A 19,973-nucleotide genomic window follows, 5' to 3' on the forward strand; every position below is an offset into this window, starting at 1 on the left:
GTTGGGGGGGGGGGGGCGGAATTGAATTGATGATGATGACTCCATTCATGACTCCGTTCATAAAGATTTATTTACTTGCTTTCCAAGCCCAGATTAAGGCTGTGAATGGAACCCCCTTTACGTGCGTATTTCAATTTTCTTTTAGGAAATCTGTATCAAATCACCAATCACACATTTACTTAGCAATTTGCGTTTTTCAAAAAAGTAAAAAAAAAAAGCAGTTGGCGTTTTTGTAGGAGGAGTTATGGACCGCACTTTTTTTCTTCAGCAACCAGATACATAGCGTTTTTCAATAACGCACATGAACAAATTTTAAATTTTTTTTTTTGGTTATTTATTTAAGAAAGAGAATAACGTCAATATACTAGTATTTTAATAATAACTCTATGTTAAACTTGTTTTCAATTTTAAATTTTTTAAAAAGTTCTCATAAATAAATTATTTTTTGTCAGAAAAATACATTATTTCTCCACAAATTATAAAATAATCATTTTTAATATGAAAAATAGATTTATAGAAAAACTGTAGTCAGTTTTAATCACAATATATGATTAAATTATATCATCTAAAAAGTATAATATCTATTTTAATTAGATTTAAAATTTTGAAAAAGAAATAATAGTTTCCTCAAGAAACGAAATTATATTTAAACAATGTATTTCTTCACTAGTAACAATATACATGATTACATGATTAATTTAATTTTCTTTTTGTTTTTTAAAGTTTATAAATAATAACAATACATAAAATAATTTAATTTATAATATATTTGCTTATAATATTTATTTATAATATGTATTTATAATATATAATTATATTAATTGTTAATACAATAATATGAAATCCGCACCACAAGTAGTTTTTTACCGATCAAACATTATTATGTACCACTTATTTTGCATTAACCGCACTTGTCCCACAAATACATTTGTTCCGCACGTACCGCAAATATGCGATCACCATTCGGACCCTTACTTTCCATATAAGTCGTTTCTTGTGGACCCTTGAGTAAGTCGCAAAAGTCCTCAAAAAATTTACTAGGATCATTAGCCAAATGATTCTCACTTATATAGTCACTAGGAGATATCATGTACTATAAAACATGGATCAACATTTAAAAAAAAAATTATAATATAATAATAATAATTATTGTTATATTTATTTTTAAAAGTTACTTTGTTTGAGAAAATATTTGCTTTTAATATTGCAATTGTTTGGTAAATCTACATATATCTTTTTTGAATACTAATTATTTTAGAAGAATATAATATTTAATTTTTTTGAAGTATATTATAGTTTTATATTATTTTGTGAAATATCTTAAATAGTAATTTTAATATTGTAATTGTGAGCAAATAAAATTTATTATTGTTTCAACCACATAAATTCAGTTTTACAAATCCGCCATGCGAAACATTAAAACACACATTTTTTTTCATAGATTGAGTAATATATATTCGTTTTATTTTTTTTTAAATCAAAACATATGTAGAAAAAATTCTACATATTTATATATCATATGTATTATATGATATTTCAAAACAATTTGTAAATGAAATAAAAGAAAGATGATAGGAGAATCAGAATTTTAAACTTAACAAAATCTTTCAAATAGAGTTATTAAAAATAATCATATTGTATACTTAGATATAAAATCTTACTTTTTAAAATTCTGATTAGTTTACAATTTTTTAAAAACTAATTAGCAATTTTGGTCCATAATTAATTAGAGAGAGAAAATAATATTTTTTTGGATATTAATAATTATTTAAAATATTTTACAAGTCTAATATTAAAATTATTTTCTTACCTGTACTGAAAAATATAAATAATGTGACTGGTGTTTATAGCCTTCTTCTTTTTTCTTTTTTCCTTTTTATGCTTTGTTGTCATTGTGATTTAGTTGTATTTGACAAGAAACAAAGAGGTTATGTCTATCTAGATACATTTTTATTGTTTTCTAATAAACATAATGTAATCTATGTGTATATAGTTTTGTTTTCTGTTTTTTTTCCTCATCAATATATAGTTTGTTCCATTATTTTGTTTCATAAATAAAAATAGTTATTTTGGCCTTTAAAGTTTATATAGCCTTCCTTATACACTAGTAGTGGCAGACACAGGGAAAATTTTACCCAGGTCAATAATTCTATTTTTACACAGTTAAATATTTAAGATAGGAAAAACAGATTATTGGTGTAGAATGAGGGTATTGAACAAGGGTTTGGGGGTGTGAGAACATTGAAGAAAACCAACTAAGCTACTGAAACTTCAATATTTTACATGCAAAACAATGTATTTTAACATTTTACCCAGGTCAGTTGACCCCCTAGCTTCTACTTGGATCCAGTAGTAAGTATTGGGGTGGTGGATGGCTTCGTCTAATTTTGTCGTTTGGCTGAAACGATGAGTGACTTAAATAAACCTCTCTAACGACTAATGCCGAAGTCAACATGTATGTTGAACACGTCAAATCGATCGACGAAAAACCTAAGATGTGGTTTAGGTGACATTATCAGTTCATTTCCTAAACCTTATTTGGGTTTTGGAGGATTAACCAAAGGTATACAATTCGTTTAGAAGACCTACCTTAAAAATCATGCTTTAAAGAAAGTTTATTTATGTCTTAAAAAATTAATTTAAGTCATATTTTAAATTAGTTTCCAAAAATTATACTTAAAATAAATCGAAAAAGTTAGTATTACATAATTTTTTTTTCTTGAAAAAGGTACATAAATATTATTACAAGAAAATTATTTTCGTACAACACATATATTGGCCATTTTTAATGATAAGAAAATAAGTACTGTTGCATATTTTATTTTAAATACTAATGCGGACTAATAAAAAACTATTATACAAAATTTTCAATGTAAGAAAACAAAAATAAAAATCAAACAAAATCACTAGTGTGGTGGACTATATTAAAATTAGCACAAACAAAGATCAACACCAACCAATTTATTTTCATAAGTAATAAAATTTTAAATTTAACACAATGAATAAAAACACAATACAATAAAGATTTTTTTTTTTGGTCAACCATTGGGCCACAACAGGCCGGCCCATTAGCTTAATCCCTATATTCGTAGGGAGCGGGACTCGATCCCGGGTGTGATGGTGCCTTGTGGGACTTACCTTTGGCCACTGCACTAAGATCACTTCACACAATAAAGATTAAAAACACAATAAAAAGCTAAAATATAAAACACAATAAAATTTAAACTGTTTCCCAATTTCTTTAAAAAAATATATACTAAAATTAAAACCCGTGGGTTTAAGGACTAATTTTTATTCTTCATAAATCGAAAAACCTAAATTGCTCAATCTTTCTCTCTAGTTCAATTTCAATTCTCATCTGTGAATCCCAGATTCCGGTAGAGAGGATGAGTTTCGCGGCCTACAAGATGATGCATTGGCCGACCGGCGTTGAGAACTGTGCTTCCGGCTATATCACCCACTCTCTCTCCGATTCAACGCTACAGATTCCGATTGTTTCCGGCGATGATGATCTTGAAGCCGAGTGGTCTAATCCTAAGCGAGGTATCCGTCCATTGCCCAACGTCGTTATAACCGCCGCAAATATACTCGAGGTGTACGTGGTTAGGGCTCAAGAGGAAGGAAATACTCAGGAGCTGAGGAATCCCAAGCTTGTTGCTAAGCGTGGTGGAGTTATGGATGGTCTCTCTGGTGTTTATCTCGAGCTTGTGTGCCATTATAGGTATGTCTTTTTTTGACAAATTCAACCTTTAAGTTACTTCAATCTGGGACTTTGATTTCGAAGTGACGATGCGGTTTGTATTGGATTGTAGGTTGCACGGTAACGTTGAGTCAATTGCGGTTCTACCTATGGGGGGTGGGAGTTCTTCCAAAGGGAGAGATTCGATTGTAGTGACGTTTCGTGACGCCAAAATCTCCGTTCTTGAGTTTGATGATTCAATTCACAGCCTTAGAATGACGTGAGTGTGTTCTTCTTTTGTTATTTTTGGTCGGACTAGGAATATGAATTTCAGCTCTGTCTCCTCTCAAATTGCATCTGTTTGCTTGATTGCATCCGGACTGTTTCTTTTTGACCTATATACTAGATATTCTGTGTCCAACTGTTTTGGATAATTCTCAAATTTTGGTCTTGTACTGAAGCATTCTTATTGTTTCTAGCTATGCAAGTTATGTAGGCTCCTATACTGAAGCATTCTTATTGTCTTTGTCTGATTGTTTCTTCTAGTTATCCAAGTTATGTAGCATTGCCTCCCATACTTGACTTTAACAAATACTAATGAATCTGTGGTTCCTTTTCAGTTCGATGCATTGTTTTGAGGGTCCAGATTGGCTTCATCTTAAAAGAGGTAGAGTGTCTTTTCCAAGAGGCCCCTTGGTAAAAGTAGATCCCCAAGGCAGGTGTGGCGGCGTTCTTGTTTATTGTTTGCAGATGATCATACTCAAGGCTTCCCAGGTTTATTTTTTTGGCATCCTTGATCAGCTTCAGTTTAATTTTTCACTTCATCTGCTACAAGTTTCCAACCTTCTATCTCTTCTTTTACTAGCTTTATGCTTTGTGTTTCAGGTTGGCTCTGAACTAGTTGGAGATGATGATGCGTTCAGTTCTGGAGGGACAGTCTCTGCTCGAGTTGAATCATCTTACATAATCAACTTGCGTGATCTGGAAATGAAACACGTCAAAGATTTTGTTTTTCTACATGGTAGGTTTAGCAAGCAAGGTTTTCCCAGTATGTATTATGTGACAAAAAAAACGGTGCTTCCTCTTATAATTATGTGTTTTTGCATCTTGTTTTTTGTTCAGGTTATATTGAGCCTGTAATTGTCATCCTTCAGGAAGAAGAGCATACTTGGGCTGGGCGAGTTTCATGGAAGCACCATACTTGCATGCTTTCTGCCCTTAGTATCAATACAACATTAAAACAACACCCAGTCATCTGGTCAGCTATTGTATGTTCTTAGCTTCCTCTTTCTACCTCAAAAATAATTTTCTTCCCAAGAATTCAAATATAAGCTGAGAGCAGAAATGAAAGTCATATTAAAGGTTATCGTATATTCAATGTTGTTACATGACTAGGCTTTGCAATCAGCTGTCTTTTCTTCTCTGTTCTTTGTTTATAATGCTCAAAGGGTTGGCTAATCTTTCGTTAGGAAATAACAAGCTATTTTATGCATACTGGAAAGATGATCCTTCTGAAAAAGCCCTTCGGCAGACTTTAGTCCCTGATCATGCTTATTCCTATTCTTTTGGTATTTTCCAGAATTTGCCCCATGATGCCTACAAACTACTTGCAGTACCATCTCCGATTGGAGGTGTTCTTGTGTTGTGCGCAAATACAATCCATTATCATAGTCAGGTATGTCTATATTACTTAGCTTTTGGTTGTTTATTGTTTGAAATTCAACAAATTCCAGCAACTCCACCACGTTTGATATTTCTTTTATTGAAGATAAAGTTCTACATTACTTACACATCTGAGATACCATTTTTTTTTTTTTTTAGTCAGCCTCTTGTGCTCTGGCACTGAACAATTATGCCTCCTTAGCTGATAGCAGGTACATATTTATCGCACACTCTCCACTCTTCAAAACATGTTTTTCTTATGGATATAATCTTGGTACCTCAATCTTAGTTTAGAATTCAATAGCTTAGAATCAACTTTTAACAATTGTAAAGATCTGTTTATACTGTTAACCATATTTTTTTCTCTTTGTGTGTCTGATTTCTTTCAGTCAAGAACTGCCTACATCGAATTTCAGTGTGGAACTCGATGCTGCCCATGGAACCTGGATTTCAAACGATGTGGCCCTATTGTCAACAAAATCAGGGGAATTGTTACTGCTGACTCTTATATATGATGGGCGGTAATATTTTGATCTTCTTTAAATAACTCTGCTGACGCTTGTAAATCTTGCTGCAACTTATTTTGTTTATAATTTGTGAAACTGACTACTACTTTATTTCTTGAAGTGCTGTACAGAGACTTGATCTTTCCAAATCAAAAGCCTCTGTGCTTGCTTCGGTTAGTCAATATGTTCTTTTAGCATATTTGTGCTTCAGTTTGGGATTCAGTTCGATTAGAGATTCCCTACGATAATATACGAAATTTCTTGCAGGACATTACTAGTGTTGGAAATTCCCTTTTCTTTTTAGGTAGCCGGTTGGGAGACAGTTTACTGGTGCAATTTTCCTGTAGATCTGGGCCTGCAGCATCATTACCTGGGTTGAGAGATGAGGTGATAGTTCAATCTTTCGTAGGCTCGTCAAAGTAACTTCTTTTTTCTAATGTTCAATCAGAACCTGAAAATTTCCTTAATTTATGCAGGATGAAGACATTGAAGGTGAGGGTCATCAAGCAAAACGCTTGCGGATATCTTCTGATACTTTTCAAGATACAATTGGAAATGAGGAGCTATCACTGTTTGGTTCAACTCCAAATACCTCCGATTCAGCACAGGTAGCAAGTTCTGCCTTAGTTAGAATTTTGTAGAATTTTCTATTGAGGTTCATATTCTTCTCTATCATTAGATGGCACTACTATATGAATTGGGGTTCTTTTGCAGAATTCTCCAAATATATATCTGTGTGTGATTTCAGTAGCAAACATTCAATCTAAAAATCTCATGTTGAACGGAATATGACTTCGGTAGTTTAATTACTCAAGAAAGAGTTTTCCTTTGTGCAGCATGTATTATATCAATAAGAGTTAGATACCCTATGTTCTTCTATCCATGTAGTTTCTCATCTTTTCTTTTCCAATAAATGCAGAAATCGTTTTCATTTGCAGTGAGAGATTCACTAGTTAATGTTGGTCCAGTGAAAGATTTTGCTTATGGCTTAAGGATTAATGCTGATGCAAATGCCACTGGGGTTTCCAAACAGAGCAACTATGAATTGGTGAGCCGGTTGTTTAGAAGTTCTTATATTATACTAGCCTTGGAAATGTTTTATTTTAAAGTATAACTTGCTTAGGTTTGTAATTTAGTGATATCGATTTTTGAAGTATTCTTTTACTTAACAATGAAATCTATTATTCCACAACTTTTAGTGTTTACATGCTTGCCTCGTGTTTCTCTAAGAACTGTAAACGCCAAACTAAATATCTGTGTTTTGGCATTTAGGTGTGCTGCTCTGGTCATGGGAAGAATGGTGCTTTATGTGTTCTTCGGCAGTCAATTAGACCGGAAATGATTACTGAGGTATGCCTATATCTCAAATTGTTTCTGGTATATGCGAAGAATGGGAATTTTCCATTTGTGAATCTTTTAGTTTAAAAACCCTTACTCCCGTTACTGTGGCATAGACCATTTCATGTAAATAGCATTAGTTTGTAGTGAGCTCTGAAGGGAAGGCATTATTAGGACAGTCTCGTGGGGTTATATTTTTCACAAGTAGTGATATAGAAAAGAAAAGTGGAAATTATTTTGTGAAAAGTACAAGTTAGAACTTAGGGGGACCTCACTGTAGAAAAATGGGGATGTATCCGATCTTACTTAGTAATGCTCTGTATGTGACCTAGTCTCTTCAATCCTAAGCACTCTGTTCCGCATGTTGTTGTGGGGTAGGTTGAACTTCCAGGCTGCAAAGGAATATGGACAGTTTATCACAAGAGCTCCCGTGGTCACAATGTCGATTCTTCTAAAATTGCTGCTGATGAAGATGAATATCATGCCTATTTGATTATAAGTTTGGAGGCTCGCACGATGGTATATTTTGCTTCTGTACTGTGGTCGTATTTCATTAGATCCGTCTATTATCCATAGAAATAATACCTTCAATGTTTGGCTTTTCAGGTACTTGAAACTGCTGACCTTCTCACAGAAGTCACTGAGAGTGTTGACTATTATGTTCAGGGAAGAACAATTGCTGCTGGAAATCTATTCGGAAGGTAATTAGCTGCCTTATTATGTTTTTTGCTGCATCTTTTGCGATATGTTTGTTAGAGAAGCATTTTTTTTCCTTTACAATTATCTATTTTTATTATTATTCCCGATGTCTAGTAAGCTCTATCCATGGCTTTTCAGTCATTGAGTTGTTTTTACTTTATGCAGCTGTAAGAGATACTAAATAGTGTAATATTAATTTCCATCTTTCTTTTTCAGACGTCGAGTAATCCAGGTGTTTGAGCATGGTGCCCGTATCCTGGATGGTTCTTTTATGAATCAAGAATTAAGCTTTGGAGCTCCCAATTCAGAATCAAATTCCGGTTCTGAAAGTTCCACTGTGTCATCTGTTTCAATCGCTGACCCATATGTTTTACTTAGAATGACAGATGACAGTATTCGTCTGCTTGTTGGAGGTATGTTATGGAAAGATGAATATCGTATTGCAATTGATGATCGTGTATTAACTTGAGTATCTTGAAACATTTTACTCAAGCAGTCTATTATGAAACTTTAAATTACAGATCCTTCGACTTGCACAGTTTCCATAAGTAGTCCATCTGTACTTGAAGGCTCTAAACGGAAGATATCAGCCTGTACTTTGTACCATGATAAAGGACCAGAACCATGGCTAAGGAAAGCTAGCACTGATGCATGGCTTTCGTCAGGCGTTGGAGAGGTTGATAGTGCTGATGGTGGACTTCAAGATCAGGGTGACATATACTGTGTTCTCTGTTACGAAAGTGGTGCCCTTGAGATATTTGATGTGCCTAGTTTTAATTGTGTGTTCTCTGTTGATAAATTTGCGTCTGGAAGACGCCACCTCTGTGATATGCCTATTCATGAGTTAGAGTATGAACTTAACAAAAGCTCCGAGAAGAATGCTTCGTCAAGGAATGAGGAGATAAAGGATACAAAGGTCGTTGAGTTAGCTATGCAAAGATGGTCTGGGCATCATACACGCCCATTTCTCTTTGCAGTATTGGCTGATGGCACAATTCTTTGTTACCATGCGTACCTATTTGAGGGTGTTGATAGTATCAAAGCAGAGAATAGTTTATCTTCGGAAAATCCTGCTGCTTTAAATTCCTCTGATAGTTCTAAGCTTAGGAATCTGAAATTTCTACGCATCCCCTTGGACACGTCTACAAGAGAGGAGACTTCAGATGGAGTTGCATCCAAAAGAATTACCATGTTCAAGAATATTAGTGGTCACCAGGGTTTATTTCTTTCCGGCTCAAGGCCAGGGTGGTGTATGTTGTTCCGAGAGCGACTTCGGTTTCATTCACAGGTATGCTACCTATCATTTTAATCTGTTAATTTTTTTTTGGTTTTTCTGAATCAAGTTCCTCATTTCATGCTATAAATTTTTCAGCTGTGCGATGGATCTATTGCGGCCTTTACTGTTCTTCACAATGTGAATTGCAATCACGGGTTCATATATGTCACATCACAGGTTTAATAATGTGTCTACACCACATTTCTATTGTTACTTTTCTATTCTTATTATTGTGGCATCTAGACTATCAATTCCTTTGATAAGATAATTCATATTCACTTGTATCAGGGAGTTTTGAAGATTTGCCAATTACCCTCAGTGTCAATCTACGATAATTATTGGCCAGTGCAGAAGGTAATTCTAGTTTTTTAAAATCATCTTTGCATACTGTTGTTGCATGTTGATTAGATGGAAAATAATAAGTGTATAAGGACTGATCGATCACATTGATTGCCTGATGTTCTTTCTTGTTTAGATTCCTCTGAAGGCCACGCCTCACCAAGTTACCTACTACGCGGAGAAGAACTTGTACCCGCTGATAGTATCATATCCGGTGAGCGTGTTAGCATGATAATATATTCTAAATTGTTTTACCCGATCCGATTCTCTTTGGTTTCCTTCAATGAATTTGTAACTCTTTTGTGGTTGAGATGGCTGTTCCAGCTCCCCGTTTTCCTTTTTAAGCTATCTTGATTTTTTCTTTATTCATATTTTGAAATTTACCCTTTGCAAATTAAATAACTGGATGCCTCTCTGAATTTCTTTCGTGAATATCAAAGAAATTGGTTGACTTTCTTGGCTGCAATAATATTAGTAGATCATACTTTTCTTTTTGTTGAGGAAAAAGCAAGTTGTGTGCCAAATTATGTATTGCCCGTCTAATTATTTGACCAACATTGTTTGATATTAATTTTTTATCTTATTAACAAAAGCAATGTCATTTCTCTCTCCTTTTTGAAGGTCAGCAAGCCATTAAATCAAGTTCTTTCTTCACTAGTTGATCAAGAAGCTGGTCAGCAGATTGACAACCACAATCTCAGCTCAGATGATCTCCAACGGACATACACTGTAGAGGAATTTGAAATCCGAATTTTGGAACCAGAAAGATCTGGTGGCCCCTGGGAAACTAAAGCCACTATCCCAATGCAGAGCTCAGAACATGCACTGACTGTTCGAGTTGTCACACTTCTTGTGAGTTAGCTACTAACCCGCCTAATGTCATATAATTATTCTCTGCCTCCATGAAGAATGTTGAGCTTCTCTATCTTTATGACATGATAATCAAAAGAATATTGCTGTGATCAGATCTAGGGATCAAATCTATCAAATCTCTTTGTTTTAATTGTAATAACTGAGCCACATTATCCTACTCCATGCGGTGTTTCAGAATGCAAGCACAGGGGAGAATGAAACACTTCTTGCTGTTGGAACTGCCTATGTCCAAGGGGAGGATGTTGCTGCAAGGGGACGTGTGCTTCTTTTCTCTTTTGGGAAAAATGGCGATAATTCCCAAAACGTGGTATGTTATGTTGGGCCTACAATCTGGTGAATCTTTTTATTTGCTTTCATTTTCATCTTGGATGTTGGATTTATTGTGAAGCCACTTTTCTGTAGGTTACCGAAGTCTACTCAAAGGAGCTAAAAGGTGCTATATCAGCTGTAGCCTCCATTCAGGGTCATCTTCTAATATCATCTGGTCCTAAAATCAACTTGCACAAATGGAATGGCACCGACTTAAATAGTGTTGCCTTCTATGATGCTCCGCCGCTCTACGTAGTCAGCATGAATGTTGTACGTTTTACTTCCTTGGCCAGTTGGCCTAGTGCTGTGTTGCCTTTTTGAGCTTACTTCATTTAACTGACCTGACTTGGCTCTGAGGATCAGTCTTCTTCTGCGTGATCTGACTTTGGTAATTTTCTTTTACTTGCAGGTAAAGAATTTCATCCTTCTTGGTGATGTTCACCAAAGCATATACTTTCTTAGCTGGAAGGAACAAGGGTCCCAACTTACCTTACTAGCCAAAGATTTTGGATCCCTCGATTGTTTTGCTACAGAGTTCTTGATTGATGGAAGTACGCTTAGCCTGGCTGTCTCCGATGAACAAAAGAATGTACAGGTTAGCATCTCTCTCTCTTATCGCCTTTAGTGTGTATGTGATGGTATCAGGCCAACAGCTATTCGATATTCCACCTGATATCAAGGTTCTCTCTTATCGCCTCTAGTGTGTACATGATGAGTTTAGGCCTTACTTATGTACGTGATTGATATTGTGAAGTAACCCGACTCGTAAATTGACTTTGTACTGATCCCCTACAGATATTCTATTTTGCACCAAAGATGGCCGAGAGCTGGAAGGGTCAGAAACTTCTTTCAAGGGCGGAATTTCACGTTGGTGCCCATGTGACAAAGTTCCTACGTCTGCAGATGGTTTCTTCTGGCGCGGATAAAACAAATCGCTATGCTTCGTTATTTGGTACTCTAGACGGCAGTTTTGGTTGCATTGCTCCACTCGATGAGATCACATTCCGGAGGTTACAGTCTCTCCAGAAAAAGCTCGTGGATGCTGTTCCTCATGTTGCGGGTCTAAACCCACGCTCTTTCCGTCAGTTCCGCTCAAGTGGGAAGGCTCGACGATCTGGGCCTGACAACATAATCGACTGCGAGTTACTATGCCAGTATGTTTTCTTCGCATTCTATATGTTCAACCAGTAGTAATAGCCGTACGACAAATGGACCTCAAAGTAGAGAGAGAGAGAGAGAGAGCACATAGGATAATACTCGAAAACCACACAATAGAACAATCATAGACGCATATTCTTATGGTATTGAAATTTTTTTGCAGTTACGAGACTCTTCCACTGGAGGAACAGCTTCAACTTGCTCAACAGGTTGGGACAAACCGATCTCTGATTCTAGACAATTTAGTTGAGCTCTCTGTCGGAACCAGCTTCTTGTGAAAGATGAAAGCAAAAGGCAGATCGTAATACGTTGTTCATCCATGGACCGACAAAGAAAGAGCAATGGCAGAGTTGCTTATGTTGTACAAATGCTGTAACTGTAACACAATCATAAACTGTGATGTTTTGTGACATTTAGACTATGTTCAGATTCTCTCCACTTTAAAATGTTTGTTTCATGTTTGCTTTGAATACTCAGTTTACGTGAGATCTGGACAGTTAATTATGGTACTCTTGTTTAATTTTGAGTATTTTATAATTTTTCAAATGGATTTTTTTTTTTTTTTTGAACAAGAAAGGAATTTGAATGGTAATTTAACTTGCGATTTGGGATAGTGAAAATGAAATTAACTATAAAATGTTGTACAAATCAAAAGGGCAGGCTTGATAAGGGAGTGATAATTGTGTCCATCACACAAAGAGCATACACGTGCACACATACTCACCACTCCACACTCAAAATGGTACTTAAAGAAAAAAAAAAAGTAATCTAGAAAAGTTTTAGTTAAAAAAATAAAAACGAAACACAATCATAGTAACATGTTGTCTCTTTCCACCACCAATCTTGTTTTCACTTTGGAATGTCTACCAAAGTAACGTCATTTTACTTGCACAAACCTTTTTTGTTCCTTTTTACTACTCCCTTTTCTCTTCCAAGAATCTCTCTATTCGGTTGTTGAAATTTGATTTGGAGAAATTATGGATCAATCCTAAAAAAACCTACTCCACCGCCACAGGTGGGAATATTGTAAACTCGGCACGTTTCAAAATACTCCACACCCCAATATTGGATAGTGATATCAAAATGCCAAACAGTTGTTTATATAACATCTTTTGCCAACCTATCCCTTAGTTGGTAGTTTGATATCTATATCTTTGTTTTGCATTAGAATTTAGAATTGTATATTTTTATTTTCATCTCATCAAAGTTGATCGTTTCTTCATAGGATATCGAAATAAACAACAAAAAATTACATAAAAATATGCAAAACTAGTAAAAGTTAAGGAATAAGATATAATTGGAGTCAGAAGGAGAATGTTGGTGATATGGTTAGCAGCGTGACTGCGTATGTGTACTGTTGCAAGTCAGCGATTTCTCCTTTTGCCTCCTTTCTCTTACATACATTTTATGATTGGATTTGAATCCATCTTTCTAACTTCTTCTTTTCTTTTCTTTTTCTGACGTTATTTTACTTCTTATTCTCTCATTCTTTATTGTATTTCTATCTGCTACAAGAAACACGACTACTAAATCAATAAGAAAGAATTATTGTTGTGTTAATGCGTAAATATATTTTAAAAATAAGAAATATAGCATATTAGGTTAAACATATAAGATCCATATATATATATATATATAAGAATCCATTTAATATGGCGTTGAACCATAAACAATTTTCAACTAAAGGAATTAATGTAATTTGGTTGAATATAAAAATATTTGACTAAAGAAATCCATTGTATTTGTGTGTTTCACCATTTGCGTTGACTTAGTAATTATTGGCAAATCTAAAGTAGTGCTAATTTTTTTTAGAGTCCGCACTCCGACTCCGTTTGACTTTGCATCCCAAATTCATCCATTAGAAATTTAAAATCATCTCAAAATCCCATGATTTATATTAGCTTTTTCTATTCTAATAATTTTTGTTTGAAGAATTGTTGAGATTGCCACACAAAAAAGATTATTATGATATATTTCTTAACTAGTTCCGTTTGACGTTCCATATAGATATATATATATATATATATATATATATATATATATATATATATNTATATATATATTTTCGAGCCATATCTCGCAGAATTGTGTCTGGCTTTTCTAGCCTTCTCATGCTATAATCACAAAGTAAACACTAAATATAGAGATCACGAAGACCTTCCCATTCTATTCTGTGAATAAGCGTATATATATTATTTTGAGTTAATGCATATGATTGAACAAATATAATTCATTACTTTATTAGTTTCTATTAGAAAAATAGTGTTACTAACATATCAAATGTTACTTACATTTTTCAATTTATTCAAATTTTATGCATGTGAAGACTAGAAAGTGAACGTGTGTACGTATAGAGTAGAGCGATATCCAATGCCACAAAATAATTCTAACTATATTTTGTCAAATGGTTGTGTAGAGTAATTAATGGACTCATTTTAATGCGAAATCTATGTTTATCTATATGGTCCATAATATCGTATGTAAGATTTGCGGCGTGTGAAGACTGTTTTGGATGAAACACGTTTTAAGTAAGACATCAAATTGTTCTTTCTTTCTTCTTGTAAAATTACACTTATATAGTATAATATATAATGGCAGACAAAATTACTTGAGATGATCAAAGAATGGTTAAGGCTTTTACTAAAATCGTGAATCGGGTCAAAAGCAAACAAAAATGCCACCGTTTAGGGATGTGCGTCCTCAAATCTCATAACCCAATCTCTCTCACGAAGCTTCCTTCTCATTCAACTCTGCAATTTCAAAGTATGAAAGTATTCAGTTGACCATTTATGTACATTTGCAAGATTGATTAAGCAAGTGGGATGTCTAAAGATATGCATGTTTATAATAAATACACACAGTTTAATGTAAAATGTAGTTTGTGTATTGGGGGCCTTCATGCTAATTTGACGGGATGTCTCTTTCTCCAATCACTACAAATCCCGGTGCATCAGCAGGATTAATACAATTTTATTTCATTTTTGTTATTAATATTAGAAACAACCCCCAAAACAAAAAGTTCGACTAGTTTGTAAAGTTTTATTTTTTTTGCTCTAGATTTTCCTTTATTTTCTAATATTTGCATGAAAGTTTCATTACCGACAAAATATTATTGATTCACGAGTGGATCCGTTCCATTAGTGTAACTTGCTTGTAGTGTAAATTACAAGACTGATGAATTGAAACTATGAAATTGTCTTTATGGTTCTTAATTTAGATCATGATGCATGCATTCTGATTTGAAAGATATATAGAATGGATTCATGAAGAGACATAAATGTTGATTGAGACAATTATTAAAGTATGAACATGCATGCATCTATATATAGTTTGTCCGCAAACACATGTTTTTATTACGATGTTTATAGGCAAATTTTTAGATAAAATCTTCACACAACGTGTGAAAATTTATTGTAAATGTTGGGATATAAACAATGTCCACATCTGAAAATTAGAAAATAAGTTTATAATATATAAGCGAAGACCAACTCCAATTAGTACGAGGATTTTTAGGAAGGAGGTCAATAAAAAATTCGAGCAGGCTTTGCCACCTGAGTCCAAAGCGGACAATATCATACTAATAAGGGAGTTGACTTGGGCTTGGAAAGCCCAACAATTGGTAGCAGAGTCTAGGTCAAAAAGTGGACCTAAGGGAGTGGGTGTGGCTCAGGAATAAAAAGGGGTACCAGAGCCTAGGTACCTGGGTTTCGCTGAAGGGGAGACCAAAGTATCGTGGTACATAGTTTGAGGGGAGGTTTGTTAGGATACAAACAATGTCCCACATCTGAAGATTAGAAAATAAGTTTCTAATATATAAGCCAAGACCAACTCCAATTAGTATGAGACCTTTTGAGAATGAGCCCAATAAGAAATCTGTGCGGGGTTTGCCACTTGGACCTAAAGCGAACAATATCATACTAACAATCAATGGAGTTGACTTGGGCTTGTACAGTAAGTTTCATTTTCATTGTAAGGGCCCTCTTTTTTAACATATAGTAAACAAAATTTCTATAATAGATTTTGAGTTTAGAATTATAATATTCTTGTAATAAGAGTAATATATATCATCTAGTCAATGGTAAGGCAACCAATTGTAGTTTGTCTGTCGAAGCTGAAATCAACATTACAGAGAAGAAAAGATGAAAATGGACATAGAAAACACATCTAGTAAATTATCGTAACAAAAACAAATTAAAAGAGAAACTCAACAACAAGTTCCAAAAATTTAGTTTTAGTATTTTCTAGTATATTAGCTTCGATATATGATCTTACCAAAATTATCAATGTAAGTTCTTGGAAACAAAATGATTGGTTTCTTTCATTCAAAATATACATAAAATCCAAAATGAACAAAAAGAAACAAAAATAAAAAATAAAAGTATATAGAAAGAAAAAAATAACAACATGAATAGTTTTGGATTTTATAAAAAAAAAATATATATAAAAAACATGAGAGAGAGAAAGGAATGGAAGCATGGGATTGTGCCTCTTCAATTAACGACAATACTTGTCTTCCTCACAAATGGTTGCCTTACCATTGGTTGGCATTCGCATGCATCCTTCAATCTTATTCTAATTATTATTGTCGTTAATATAGTATTTTAAGTTAAACTATCTCATTATGATTATGGTCATGCCTTTGTTACGCCTTTATTTGCTCCTCATGTGCCGTATTGCTCTACCTCATTTTCGAACTCCAACTCCTTAACTCATACTCTTGATACATTGGTGTAATTGTCAAGCATTTTCTAGGACTATATATGATCACAAATTTGATGTTTTCTTTTCACGTCAAAATAGTTTCTAGAATATTGCTTTTTGAAGAATTTATACATAGCAATGTTACTATTTGTCTTCTACCTTTTGGAAATTTTTTTGACCAAATAAGATTTACAAACACCTCTGTAGAAAGAAACAAATATGGTATAAAAATATTGGTCAGACTTACAAACAAGAAAATGTATGTGCTGAAGAGGACTCTAGTTGACATACACATCTTCTATTACATTCCTCCCAATCATTTAAATAATGTAAGCGAATAACAAAACGCATTATTTCCATAAATAATATATTCTTGATACCAAAAAATTTTAAAAATCTAAAGTGTAATGATGGATTGAACACCCCACGAGCCATTCACACTTTCAACTTTATTATAGGCCCCCTAGAAGAAAGAAACTATAGATTATAATCTCTCATTATCTCACACTATCTTCATTTTACTACTTCTTCTTCAAATCAATCATTCCTATTGCTTAATTGCTTTGCTCCTAAAACCACCACAAGATGGCTCTCGAAACTTTCCTAATAAAACTCAAAAACGCTATTTCATCCAAACCCTCTTCTCGGACTCGACCCCTTCGATCATCTCCTTTGATCAATACCACCACCACCACTTCCTCCGTCGGAGTTTTATCGTTCGAGGTGGCACGTGTCATGACCAAAATCCTTCACCTCACTCATTCTCTGACCGACGCTAATCTCCTCAGTCTCCGAGACCACTCTCTCTCCTTAGAAGGTCTCACCAAAATCGTCACCGGAGATGAAATATTCCACCTCAGCCTCGTTTGTGCTGAGCTCGCAGATAGTCTCGCCCACGCAGCTAACTCTGTTTCAAGGCTGAGCCACCGTTGCACTACCCCTAGCCTCCGCTCATTCCACCGCTTATTCCATGAGTTCGCTGACATAGGTCGTGATCCTCATGGCTGGGTCATGAGCTCTAAAGACACAGAAGCTAAGAACAAGAAAATCGAAAGGTAAACCAAATCTATTTGCACTTAAACATACAAAAACAGAGCCAAAAAAACAGAGTAAAAACAGAGAGATTGATTGAGATTATTTCTTTGTTTTGTTAATGGAAACAGATACGTGAGTGTGACGACTGCTTTGTATAGAGAGATGGAAGAGATGACGATATTAGAGAACTCTCTGAGAAAACAAAGTTTACAGATTGGGATCGAATTCACAGAAGAAGAAGACGACTACGAGAACAAGAAAGATGTAATGAAAGTGATAGATCTACAGAACAAGATTGAGAGACAGAAACAACATGTCAAGTATCTGAAAGATCGATCTCTCTGGAACAAAAGCTTCGACACCGTCGTGTTGATTCTCGCAAGATCGGTATTCACAGCACTCGCTCGACTCAAATCCGTCTTCTCCTCCGCCGCAGCCACTAGCTACATGGGTGGGACGGTCGTGTCTTCTCTCCCTCGTTCTCTCTCTTCTTCTTCTTCCTCTATGAATCTTGTTCACCCGAGCCCAAACGACGAGGAGAGAGACAAAACGGCGTCGTCCTCTGCGTTTCTTGAAGAGAGCTCAAGACTTTTGAAACCACCGGAGACAACTCTCGGTGGAGCTGGTGTAGCGCTTCACTACGCGAATCTTATAGTCGTGATGGAGAAGATGATAAAGCAACCTCAGCTTGTAGGTCTTGACGCGAGAGACGATCTGTATTCAATGTTGCCGGCTAGCGTGAGATCGTCGCTAAGGTCGAGGCTAAAAGGAGTTGGTTTCACGGCGACGGACGGTGGTTTAGCGACGGAGTGGAAGGCGGCATTAGGTCGGATCTTACGGTGGTTGTTACCGTTGGCGCAGAATATGATTAGGTGGCAGAGTGAGAGAAGCTTCGAGCAGCAACACATGGCGACATCAGCAAATAGCCAGAACAGAGTGATGTTAGTTCAGACGCTTGTGTTTGCAGATAAAGTTAAGACAGAAGCAGCCATAACAGAGCTTCTTGTTGGGTTGAACTACATCTGGAGATTCCAAAGAGAGATGACTGCTAAAGCTCTGTTCAATCTACAGTCTCCTCTTACTCATAATCACAGCTAATTTTACTGTAAAGTTTTGTCCTTTTTTGTTTTGTTCTTGTTTTGGTGGGTTGGTTTTTATTATTTTTTCCTGGGGTTTAGTTTGATAATACAAGTTATGAAAATGATAAAAAGTGATTTGGGTGGGGTTAATTTTCTTGACTCGAGAGAGAAAGATATATAAGAAAGGTGATGTGATGAGTGTAAAACAATGTATATATTGGAATGAATTTGAGTGATTGTTTTGCTAAGTCTTAGATATAAAATGAAAACATGTCCAGTAGAGGTTAGGAAATGGTATTTGGATTAAACCGGTTCTTAAAATGAAATTTGGTGGGTAAATTATTTACATATACATTATTTAAAGGTTTTTTCTTTTAACCAAGGTTATATCCTAGTTGTTTGTATTAGTCTCTAGATTCAAACTCAAAAGTGTGTTTGTATGAATAGAGATGATAAGAACAAAATGCATTATTCAGTTTAATCAAACCACATGTTTTTAACTATCATAATTATATTTTAAATTTACCAATAACTTTCAATAAAATGGAAATTTTTATTCTATTTATTTTCTGTTTCAATTTTTTTTTTTTTTTGGTCGATTCAAGTTGGGAAACCTTAGGTTTTTTAAAAATATAGTAAATTTCATAAGCAAAAATCGTCCCTATATAGAAGAGCCCCTAAGTGGGACTATTTAGTAGTTTATACTTTATACTTATGGATTCCGCAGGGAAAGTTGTATGCTTTACTCCGTTGGTTGGGAGGAGCCGAAATTAAGAAAACAAATATAAAACTTTTAGAAAAAGTTCAATATGAATATTGATGAAATGAATCTAGAGAATAGAATTAGATGTCGAATATATTAAGTGCACCTAATATACTTTAAGTTTTTGTTTTGACTTTTACATTATTAAAGTACTAATCAATAGTTAGATGGTCCAGCTCATGCTAGAGATCAAGAGTCAACTAAGTTTTGTGTTTTCATAATACTTTGATGGATTAGTTTTAGGGAAATTGAGCTGCACAGCCATAAATTTTGTTTCTAATATATAGTTAAGTGAAATTTGGTTTTCAAATCAGGTTATAAATATACTTACTACATTTGTTCCTTACTCTAGATCCGCCACTATTTCCAGCTACCGGTGTGGCGGTGATTCCCTCAATCCCAACCCATGTTTTATCGACGGGCTATAATAAGAGTCATAAGACCCACTGCGTGTCTTCAGACATGCATTAGCCGACTCTTAGAGCAGTTATCTTGATTAGCAAGTCAACGCTTGCTTCTGTATTAGGTCTACCGGCTTCACTTCTATTATTACCAC

The 19,973-nt window shown here is 34.7% G+C and overlaps 2 protein-coding genes across 2 annotated transcripts; both read left to right on the forward strand.

The window, feature by feature from the left end:
* Positions 3,284-12,343, forward strand: LOC104725669 (cleavage and polyadenylation specificity factor subunit 1). The gene is made up of 26 exons (XM_010444367.2): positions 3,284-3,721; positions 3,813-3,959; positions 4,300-4,453; positions 4,565-4,700; positions 4,802-4,947; positions 5,259-5,354; positions 5,501-5,553; positions 5,731-5,862; positions 5,969-6,020; positions 6,115-6,234; positions 6,324-6,455; positions 6,767-6,895; positions 7,120-7,197; positions 7,564-7,704; positions 7,792-7,886; positions 8,101-8,297; positions 8,406-9,172; positions 9,257-9,337; positions 9,449-9,514; positions 9,636-9,713; positions 10,121-10,351; positions 10,548-10,679; positions 10,775-10,951; positions 11,091-11,276; positions 11,477-11,835; positions 12,003-12,343. Exons 1-26 carry the CDS (start codon positions 3,387-3,389, stop codon positions 12,115-12,117), a joined length of 4,335 nt encoding a protein of 1,444 aa, XP_010442669.1. The 5' UTR covers positions 3,284-3,386; the 3' UTR covers positions 12,118-12,343.
* On the forward strand, positions 17,026-18,804 carry LOC104725670. The gene is made up of 2 exons (XM_010444368.2): positions 17,026-17,595; positions 17,704-18,804. The coding sequence occupies exons 1-2, from the start codon at positions 17,126-17,128 to the stop codon at positions 18,671-18,673; spliced, it is 1,440 nt and encodes a 479-aa protein (XP_010442670.1). The 5' UTR covers positions 17,026-17,125; the 3' UTR covers positions 18,674-18,804.

This window comes from Camelina sativa, chromosome 11 (genome assembly GCF_000633955.1).
Source record: "Camelina sativa cultivar DH55 chromosome 11, Cs, whole genome shotgun sequence".
Taxonomy (NCBI): domain Eukaryota; kingdom Viridiplantae; phylum Streptophyta; class Magnoliopsida; order Brassicales; family Brassicaceae; genus Camelina; species Camelina sativa.